The following is an 11,201-nucleotide window of genomic DNA, read 5'->3' as shown; positions in this document are numbered from 1 at the left end:
TTCATTAATTTCAAATCACTAAAGTGAATAGTTATGTTAATCGCAAAGACTATTTTAGTCAAAATGCCAAATATTATAATGCATAATCACACCGAAGAATTTCTCGTGTGCTTGTCTAACATGTATTAAGTAATAATCCGTCACCATGATTAAACGACTCTCAGCTCTAACAGATATTTTGAGAATAGAAGTTACAAGCGTCATTAACAGACAGATTTTCAGCATCCAAAAAATTGAATTTCATAAGAATAAATGAATCAGAAAACACCACCGTGTTTATGCAGGACATTTTATTACATCAATTTGTATAAGAAAAGTATGAATATGTTAAATCAGAACCAGAGAATATACGATAGACAATGCAAAACAAGGCCCACGTACACGAAACCAAAACTGAAATCGGAAGCGCGTCGCAGTCCTAGGTTCACCGGATGCAGGTCGTAATTCACAAATTGCTCTTCAAAACTCAATTTACAAATGAACCCACAAGGAGAACTGCTACGTACCCCATGAGTTTAGAAGGGACTTGTATCGTATGTGTAGGAAAGCCATGGGTGCTCCAGTGCTTCCCTTGCGGTTGGGCGTCTCTCGGGATTGACTTCAAGCAGGCTTTTGACAAAGTCGATGAACCCAATGTCGGTTACTTGCAGGTGATTCTCCAAGGAGGACTCCTCCGGGATTATGTATTCCAGTTGGTTTGTTTCCTGAATGTGGGATGGCAAAGCGTTTTGTCCGAATGAATTATTCATCGACTCATAAAAAGTAAAAGAATTGATGATTTCCCATTAGAGAAACCGGAAACACTTAAATACTACATTTCATGTGTCGGAAGATACATTTTCCTTGCATATTATCCAGAAAAAGCCTACCGCAACTCATATTTAGGGATAGAGATTTGGAGTACGCACCTCATTTATGTGGTAAAGATCTAACTCGTGTGTGAAGTACTTATCGGTCTCCTGACCTTTCACTAACATATCCAGATCGATAGGACCAAGCATTCCAATCATACGCGCAAGGATCATTACAACCCCATCATTTGGAAAGAGCACCTGGTCAAGACACAGTAGTATGAGCACGAATGTATTTATGTATGAACGTTATACCCAAGGAATTTCTCCTTCAAGTTGACGGGAAACTAAAGAAAATATCATACGAGAGGCATAAACAGTGTAAGAAGTTTGCAGGGTACCCAAAAAATAGCCAATCAGTAACAATGCAAACAAATTTCAACAGAAGTAATGAAACAGAGCCGAATATAATGAATAAAACCAAGCAAAAGAGAGGCCATACTTCTCCGGAGCATAACTCCGCCAATATACAGCCCAGAGACCACATGTCAATCTTCTCGTCATAAGGGAGGCCAAGAATGACTTCAGGAGCTCTATAAGAACGAGATTGCACATATAGAGACAGGTTGTCCGTGCGAAAGCAACTGCTTCCAAGATCAATTACCTTTATTTCACATCTTCTGTAACTTTTTATAAGAATGTTTTCAGGCTTTAGATCGCAGTGAATAATTCCCAAGTGATGCAAGTAGTCCAATGCCTCTAAACACTGACGTGTTATGAGCTGTTAATAGGGCACCATTAAGTTCCGTGTTAGCTGTCTTACTCGTCATTAATTTTTAAAGCAGCAGAAAAGCCACGTTAATAGGTTTATGGAATCTAGTATGGCAAGCATTTACGAGTTAATACAAACGAACCTGCAACCTTCTTAATGTGAAGTAAGCTTCTCCACCAGATTCTTGAGTGAACTTCTGAAATTCATACAAGTTTGCCCGAAGGAGTTCACAAACGATAAAGAGATGCTCCTGTTTTGCAAAAATAAAATTGAGCATACTAAATAATTTGCACAATGCATGCTATCGTAAGAATTTCAATCAACAATCCCGAAAAAGAGATAGATAGTCATCATAGGGTTAAAAAACTTAGCCTTGGTGAAAGACAATTACCACATCCCACTTAAATAAAGCAAACATTAAACAATTTTTGAAGTATTCTTATATTGGATCAGAAGGAAATACCTGATGGTAGAAGTAGTCATAAAGTCGCAATACATGGTGTTCATCTGCAGGGTCATTTTTGTTGACAAACTTTAGAAGTTTAATCTCATCCAGACTCTGGTCGAAAAACTCTTTATCATTCTTTATGATTTTGAGGCACACATCGACTCCTGTGTGAAGATCATGAGCCTGCACAACCTTACTGAAGGCTGCCGAACCAAGGTATTCCGTTATATAGTACCTGCTTGCAATTACAGTCTTTAGCACAATTGGGAAATCCTTGCTTTCTTCAAATCCGGTCCTGTAAATGGCATAACAGACGAGTAAAACTGATAGCTACTTATCAATAAACATGCACATGAGCGCAATCCTTTATCAAAACATAGATACGAAAAAATCCTCCCAAGGTGAATGCTTCTGTCAAAACCATAGAAAGCGGACTGTGCCAAACAAACCTGTTCTTCCTGTGTACAATTCTCAAGTCGAAAACTTCATAATCCTCATCATCATTGTACATCAAAACCTCATCGGGAGCAGCATCATCTCCATCGGCAGCAACCTCAGGCTCGTGGGATCCTTTGTTTACTTCACCGACTCCAACTCCATATCCTTCAACTCCCTTTTGCATGAAATCATTCACTGCAACCTTACCGTCTAAACCAGCGGACACTGTAAACTTTTCATCCTGTTCATTTTTGGAACTCCTTTTAGCAGAGCAATTAGAACTCTTGCTTATCTTGTCATATGGAGCAGAATCAACATCCATACAAAGGATGCCCCCCGAAACATCTAATTGGTAATTTTTGAAATCGGTTTCTTTCAAACTTGGATAGCAGCATTCTGCACAATATTCCTCAAAGCCTTCTTCCAGCTGATTTTTCTTATAATTCGTCGCATAAACCTTGCTTGTATCATCCACGGGAGAAACATTGGTAAGACAATTTTTGTCCAGGCAATCGAGGCTTATTTCCGATTGAAATGCTTCGGATTTATAATTCAGATCCAGCACTTTCTCGCTCCCCTTGTCTGTATCTGAAGTCATGATGAACTTATCCTCAGTGGGACAGGCGAAGAAGTCCGGCCCTTCAAAGCAAGGAGTCATGAAGTCTCCATCATCTTTCTCATCATGCCAGAACAGGTCATTTTGCATATCGAAATCGTGGTAATCGCGTGCCGTGCCAAACTGAGAGAACCCATCGGATGAAGCTTGGGAACCGCTTGGAGATGTAGATCGAACTCCATACGGGTTTGTGAATTCTACGAACAAGAGAAAAGAGTGAGACTTCTCCAAATTCACTATTAATGTGCATTATCAGTTAAAGATTAGTAACTAAATTACAATTTAAGTACATTTTCCCAGGATTAATTCTAATAGTATATTAAAAAAGCAGACCTAAGTTCAAATCCCGCTCCTATAAGCTACAAGTTTAGATTAGATTAGAACATCGCTCGAATGATATACCCGAAGAAATGATATAACAGAGGGAATGACAGATGAATAGTTCTATACAGTAATGCCCAAGTTTTAATTTTTATTGCTGATAACATGTTACACAAATCATGATCTTCGAATTTAAACAAACTTTTTAAAAATAATCGTAATATACTTAATTAGAAATTAACCGCAAGCTTAATTCTGATCAAAGCCAATAACTTTAAGTTCTTAACTACCTGAAGAGCACTTGTTAGAAGTAGAAGATCCCGCGCTCACAAACTCGTCGTCCACCGCCGAGCTCGACCCCGAGCATTCTCCGCCGCCCTGAACCTCCGACCGCCGGAAGCTCGCTGGAATTCTGACCGGCGGCAGCGGAGGAGCCATCGGAAACATGAATTTCTCGTAATCGAAAGAACCCAGATCGCCCTTTTCAATCATATCCTCTTTGAGAGCCGATTCGGCCTCCGAAAACCCGTTTTTCCTCAGGAACTCGAGCACCGCCAAGACGTCGGCTGAGTCCGCCATGGACGTGGGAATTCAGAGCTAGTGAAGCAGTACTGGTGAGAGAGGTGATTAGTGGGCGTGAATAAAGGTAGTTGGGAGGGGTAAAAGTGGAAACTAGGACATGGTTCTGGGTTTGCATACTTGTAATAGAGAAAGAAAGAGAGATGACTTCACCCTCTCTCCTCTCTGCTTCTGCTGTAAACTGAAGCTAAAGAGGAGAGAGAGAGAGAGAGAGAGAGAGAGAGAGATGTTACCAACTTTGAAAAGCCACGGCCGTGGGTTTTGGGTTTTTGTGGGCCCTTGCTATCATCGAAATGACCGTACACGTGTACATACATGTTTATCCACGTGGAAATTGGTCTTATTGTTTTTCTTGTATTTCTCTTTATTTTTGGTGAAACATTACTTAGCTACTCAAAGATGAGTAGGAATTCCTACTCAAAACTTTTAGTACTTGAATCACAGAGCTTTGTGCATATAATCAAAACCGTTCATATTATCAATCACACTGTAAAGATCATTTATGCAAAAAATGAATTAAAACTAATATCGTTTAGTCAATGTATTCTAGCAAATACATAAACGGTTTGTAATGTTTTTACTAATTCTATTCATTTGTTTTTATACAGTTCGATGACTAAACAACCTTAATTTTAATTGATTTTTTGCAGAGATGATCTTTATAGGATGATTTATAATATGAACAGTTCGAATTATAAACACAAAGTTCTATAAATTGGTAACGAACAATTTTGAATATTAATTACTACATAAGCAAGTATTGTTCTTTTTGATGGGAAGTCATTTTGGTCGTTCATGGGACCATTTTCCCTTCACTTTTTTCTCCTCATCCAAAAAAGAAAAAAAATGAATGCGTTTTCTTTTGCTTTTTCTTTATAATAAATGTGTCTGTGGCACTTGTATACGTGAATTACGTTTTTCGATTAATGCAGTGTGCTTGATTTTTTTTACACTGAAGCTAATATTTTATAAAAATAGTTCAGAGCTTGCTAAATTGAATAGTTTTTCTTATCTATTACTAAAACAAGAAAACCAATTGTGACTAGCATGAAGCTTAAAAGGATTACAAGCGTAAATTCTTGAAGGACAAGGTCTAGAAAAAAAAAAAACTAACTTAATTAAACATTAATTGAACGACAAATGAAAAGTTTAATTTTTATTATGAAACTTCAAATACTGCTTTGGAGACTAAAACAATCCTGGATGATCAAAATCTATGTATTTCACAGCAAAGAAGTGATTGGGTTTGTGACGTCGTTCCCCTTCTGAAAAGATGTCACGAGCCCAAGTCGGAGCTCGGACACTAAATCTACAAATTCTCGCTGCATCCTTGTTTCTTCCGACAATCCATTTCCTCTTCAATTCGTTGTGTCATTTACTCTACATCAGCTTGACTAGTGGCTGGTTGATAAAATAGTTGGTAGTAGGTACTTTTTTTCAACATGGAAAAAACATAGTGAAAATTACTACATGTGTTGATAGTCAAATATGAAGCATCCTTACCTTAAATGTACTCTTTGATTGTTTAAGCAAAGTTTGGACCCGTTTGCAATTAAAACGATTTTTCCATTTATTCAAATAATGATGAGGATTGAAGTAGAAGATTTGTCCCTTGATCTTAAATGCAAAATATATCAATAGACAGAGCCTTTTATTGCCAAGGGATTCTCATATTTTAAGAAAAATAGAGATTAGTTGTGAGACCTATTATACATCGAACTTTAACGATCTAGAACGTTTATTTTTTAAGTCTTCATTCTTGGATCGTCCTCACAAGAAAATCAATGTAGTCCGAAACCATTTACTCTTTTGATTGTCTTGATAAAATTTCAATGTTTTATAGAACATAGTGTCCGTCAATTTCTTTGAACTCAATTAGGTGTCTCAAACATTTTCAATTTGGCTAATATTTTGAAGGATGATCTATAAAGTGCAAATTGAAAAATGAACGGTTCAGATCGTTGAAGTTTGATGTGGTGTGAACCTCATAACTAATCTCTATTTTAATAAAATAAAAAATAAAAAAAAGGAAATTTTCTTTAGATAAAAGGTCTGTATCAATGGATTCTTTCATGATTGGTTTTTTTTTTTCCTTCCATTTAATCAATATGTGACTTTGATTATGTTGAGGCTTAAAGCATTAATGTATCATTTGGTGCTTACAGGGTTGGTGGACAATAATTGGTTGAGTGATACCTGTAAACAATAGTACATAATCTTCCTCTCCTTAAATGTCCTCTCTGATTTCTTAATCAACCTAATAATTGGTTGAGTGACATATTCACACAATAAAATCGCCTAATTATTATTTTTGATGAGAAATGATAGTCACACGCTATTTATCTTTTACACCATTGTAGTTTAGGCAATGAAGTTTAACTTTAGTTTTTGTATTTTTCAACTATATGAGAACTGTTATTAGTACTTAAAAAGTTGCAGTATACACATATAACCTCTTTATAGTGAAAAGAAAAAAAAAATGAAAAGCAGAACTGCTGGGTGATTATTTACCAGTTTACTAATTGTTGAAAGTAGTGGTTTTCCTTGATGGATATGATTTTCTTATTCAACCCATTAACGTATCATTTGTTTAAGCCCTCCTCTCTAATTTAGTGTAGTAATATTATTGCAATATAAAACCTCAATATTTCTTTAAAAAAATAGGACATGAGCAACAGACCTTCACATTGTAAAAAAAATTCAAAATTTGCTCCAAACATGCTAATTTCAATGGAATGTTTAAAAACTAAGGGTTTTTTTTTTTTAATTTTTTTTAATTTTTTAAATCTAAAATGATCCTTGAGATTGACATAATTCATTTCTTTAGTCATTGAGATTTAAAATCGATATAAGTGGTATCTGATATTGTCCACCGTCAATCATTTTGGTCTTTTCATAAAAAATCTTCATGAAATGGAGGTTTTTATTTTATTTTTTTAATCAACCCCTTCTCATGAACTGACAGTTTCTTCAATTTAATAAAAAAAATTCACAGAAAAAAAACTAAAATGATTGACGGTGAACAATTGCAGTGACCATTTTAACTAAAAACTCAAAAACTAATAATTGTCATTATCTTTGATTTGCAAGAATTAATAAGCTATAAATCCAAGAAACGTAAAATTGAAGTTGCACGAACAAAAAGTGAAACATTGCCAAAACAATACGAACAAAAACAGTAACGTGATCAAACAAAAGATCATATGTAAAATTTGCATAAGTAAAAGAGAGATGAATTAAAATGCTGTAAAGATGAAAAACGTTGCAATCTGAGTTCATATTCTTGTTGTGAGGGATCCAATTGTTAGCTGGGTTTACTGATGCAACCAACTTTTCATGGGGTCGTGAAATAAGTAACTCAACCCACCGCAGTTCATGATGATGTTGTTTCTCCAAACAAAGTGTGACACACAACCTCTTTTCTTCACTTTCCAGCTTCTTTTCCATGTGACGATGGTAAATAATCATTAAAGCAGACATTTTTAAATATCTTTAATTATTTCTCTCCTTTATTTCTTTATCTTGATTTGACCGTGAAGTTTGAAAGATGTGGCCGTTGGTGAAGAAACTTGGGTGGGGTTTTCCGTTTTCAACCCTCCACAAGAAAAACAAGAAAAGTGGGTTTCCATCCTCTTTACATTACATATGTTTGATCACGTTCGTTTATTTTATTTCATGTAAAACGAGATAATTGCGAATGTAGTATTTCAAGTCATTGATAATTTGATATAAGGTTAAATTGTTAAAATGGTCTTTGAGATTTGCATAACACATCACTTTGATCCATAAGATTACAAATCAACAGAAGTGGTCCCTAAGATTGTCTACCATCCATCATTTTGATCATTCAGTTAAAAACTCCATTAAGTGTTCCGGAGTTCTTGGCTAGAAGTTTGGGCAATTTCAAAGCTTCGTAACTCAATCATTTCTTAACCAAATTCGACCCATAATATATCAAAATGAAGATAGGAAAGTGTAGAATAAGATTATTTTTCCGGCCATCTCCGGCAACCATTGGCCTTCCAAATAGGTATAATCTTATTCTACACTTTCCTATCTTCATTTTGATATATTATGGGTCGAATTTGGTTAAGAAACGATTGAGTTACGAAGGTTTGAAAATTGCCCAAACTTCCGGCCAAGAGCTCCGGGACACTTCACGGAGTTTTTAACGGAAGGACCATAATGATGGATGGTGGACAATCTTAGGGACCACTTCTAGATTTGAAATCTTAGGGACCAAAGTGATGTGTTATGCAAAGCTCAGAAACCATTTTGACGATTTAGCCATAATGTTATGTAAATAAAGTACTACACATGAGCTTATATTATTATTAGTAGTTTAAAATGCCATTTTGACTAAGCAAACTGTTTTACGTGAGTCATTTTTTATTGCAAGACACTTCTCACGGGAGCATGAAACTTTCCGTTTTATGCCCAATAAAGTTTATCTCATGATAGTGAGCCATAAGGCTTAATTAGTTGAACCATGTGTAAAAACGAAAATTCTGTAGCAAATGAAACAAGAACACATGTACAAAATAATATTTGTATTAATGTATTTGTAGGGTTACAATCTCTTTACAACTTTATCATCTGATTTGATCTCCAAAATGTGTAGATGTGTGATGGAGGGGTTGTTGATCCAAGGGTCGCGATGACTTGATATTAGATGAATGGATGTCGCGAGGTTTTGGCTCTTGGCAATGGAAGAACCGGCACGTGTAGGGGTACTTGGTGGTTCTTCACGGGTTTGAAGAAGAATGCGGTCTTCCAAGTCTTCTTGAGCGTTTGAATGTTTGAGGGGTTTGAGTGCTTGAGAGCTTTAGAGTTTCAAAACTTCAATGTATGGGTGTGAATGATTTTCTAGCCCATTTTCTTTGTCTTAGAGCCTCCTATTTATAGACTCTCTAAGCCTTGCCCACTGATGGATTTGGCCTTGACGTGGGCTTGATTAATTGACGAAAGAACAAGGACTCGATTTGTGGGCCGGTTTGTGATTTGTCTCCATCAATTAATATTTGATTTAGTTAAATTAAAATCAAATAATTCATTTTTGCCAAGTGTTGATATGTGTCATTCTTGATGACTTGTTCGATTTTGATGAGTCATATCCATGTGTACGATTTGTGAGACACCTGGCGCATGCCACGTATGTCCTGGCATATCGAAACTTTAATGTGTTGATGAACATTTATTTGACCAAAATTTCGATGTCTACACATTCATTATGCATAACTAAGTTTCTTTTCGTATATATGTTTAATCTTTGTTTGTTTATTTTATTTTATTTTATGTAAAACAAGATCATTGTTAATGTAGCATTTTAAGTCATTAACATAATGTTATGTGAGTCAAATACTACACATGATCTTATATTAATAGTTTGAAACGCCACATTAACTAGAGAATTTATTTTACGTGAGTCGTTTTTAGCGTCCAAGACATTTCTCACGAGAGCATGAAACCTTCCGTTCTATGCCCAATAAAGTTTATCTCATGTTGATGTCCATGAAGGCTTAATTGGTTGAACCATGCATTATGCATAACTAGGTTTCTTTTTATATATTAGTTAAACTAGTTAGTTAAGATAATTTGTCTATTTTCTTACATTTATGTTGAGTCATGTTCTCGTAAATTACAGTAGTTTGTAATTGAATATTGCATTGTTAAAATACGAAAGCTAGACTTATTCTTTTTTATTTTATTTTATTTTAATTTTTTGATTGCTTGATTAGTTGTTTATAATTGTAAATACATCATACCTAGATTCGCAATTCTTGTTCCAGGTTCCAACCATAGATCACCATTAGTTTTATAATTTATAGTCAGAGGCAGCTTTAGATTCCCATGCACATTCCAGACATTTTTTGAACTTTCATGGATGGAAGTGGAATGATAAGAAAATGAGGGATAATGAAATAGTTGAATACAGCCAGACCCAAATCAAATATTTTAACAAAATTCTAAAACAGAATGACGTAATGATCATTACAATCTCTAACAAAGGCATAATTAATATTATTATAATCGTTTTAGATAATTATCTTAGAACAAAGTTTGGCTGCTGAACATTTACCAGCCATTCTTATTAAAAGTCAATGTGGCTGTTCCTAACAAATTTGCTTTTCAATCTGAATAATTCTTATAAAATATAAATAAAAAAATAAAAAAAAATAAAAAAAAACTTGCACGTGTCAAACTAAGAAACAGACGCATTAACTTTTAGCATGAACGATTGCTAATTGTTTAGCAGCCAAGCTTTATTCCTTATTTAAATTCAAACTAAAACTTGGATGGTGCAGTTCTTAACTTGACAAAATCAATAGCTACTATTTTTTAATACCAACACCGGCAACTTTATCCAACAAAATTATTTTTCCAATTATCCAAAAATATTTTTCACTCTTCGCATTTAATTTTGTATGCTTAACTTGAAGAGCAAGAAGGTGCAATTGGCATTAATGTTTTGTAAGAGGAAAGGATAGCGATTCATAATAAAAATTGATACAAATATTAATTAGGACATTTCAGATAAAATTTAAGAGGTCTTCAATCCAAATAAACTTTGACAAACATAAAATGCTAACTTGACCAAACTATTTGCCATCGTCTTAGTGCATTTCAGGGTGACATATGCACACAAAAAAAAAGATTTATCGGGTTTGCTTTGATAGATCTTTCTCTTAAAAGTTTTTATTAATTATTAATATCTGACAGAAAACAAGAGCATGTTAATTGATACTTATGCACAGAAAAAAGAGCTTCTGATTTTCATTTTTGTTATAATATTCATCATTATGTGCTGTTTAGGAAAAACACATGCCCATGGAAAAAGGACCATTTACAGGAGGAGTTGACATAATCATATTTGATATTCCATAAACCATGTGCTAAATCTGCTGAGTGGTGATTAATTATAAATATAATGAGTTATGCAACCCAATAGAACTTAAATGCACTCGAATCAGGGTTGGATCAGTCATCTTAATTTGATTGTGTTAAGTTACCAGCTTACACATCAAAATTTGAGATTTAAATACGAAATACGGTCGTTTAAAAATAGAATAATGTTAGGATCAATCGCACACATACGTGTAAGTTGTGTAAGTTGAAGTTTAAACTTAAACATTCTTGTTTTATAAGTCTTATACGCTTAAACAGTTAAAATTAACGCCTGCAGGATTGATCTTAGAAATTTTCTAACATATACCAAATAATATCAAATTAAAAACG

The 11,201-nt window shown here is 34.6% G+C and overlaps 1 protein-coding gene across 1 annotated transcript; it reads right to left on the bottom strand.

Moving 5' to 3' along the window:
- Positions 1 to 215: 215 nt before the first annotated feature.
- LOC103958611 (serine/threonine-protein kinase PRP4 homolog) lies at positions 216 to 4,172 on the bottom strand. Its single transcript, XM_048565506.1, has 7 exons — positions 3,677 to 4,172; positions 2,461 to 3,262; positions 2,027 to 2,306; positions 1,706 to 1,813; positions 1,294 to 1,572; positions 909 to 1,052; positions 216 to 704 (listed from the first exon to the last, which is right to left on the bottom strand). Exons 1-7 carry the CDS (start codon positions 3,963 to 3,965, stop codon positions 516 to 518), a joined length of 2,091 nt encoding a protein of 696 aa, XP_048421463.1. The 5' UTR covers positions 3,966 to 4,172; the 3' UTR covers positions 216 to 515.
- Positions 4,173 to 11,201: the final 7,029 nt, after the last annotated feature.

Source organism: the organism of the source record quoted next, unplaced genomic scaffold (genome assembly GCF_019419815.1).
Source record: "Pyrus x bretschneideri cultivar Hongxiangsu unplaced genomic scaffold, Pyrus_bretschneideri_v1 Contig4, whole genome shotgun sequence".
NCBI lineage: Eukaryota > Viridiplantae > Streptophyta > Magnoliopsida > Rosales > Rosaceae > Pyrus > Pyrus x bretschneideri.
This window is presented reverse-complemented; position numbering and strand designations above follow the sequence as displayed.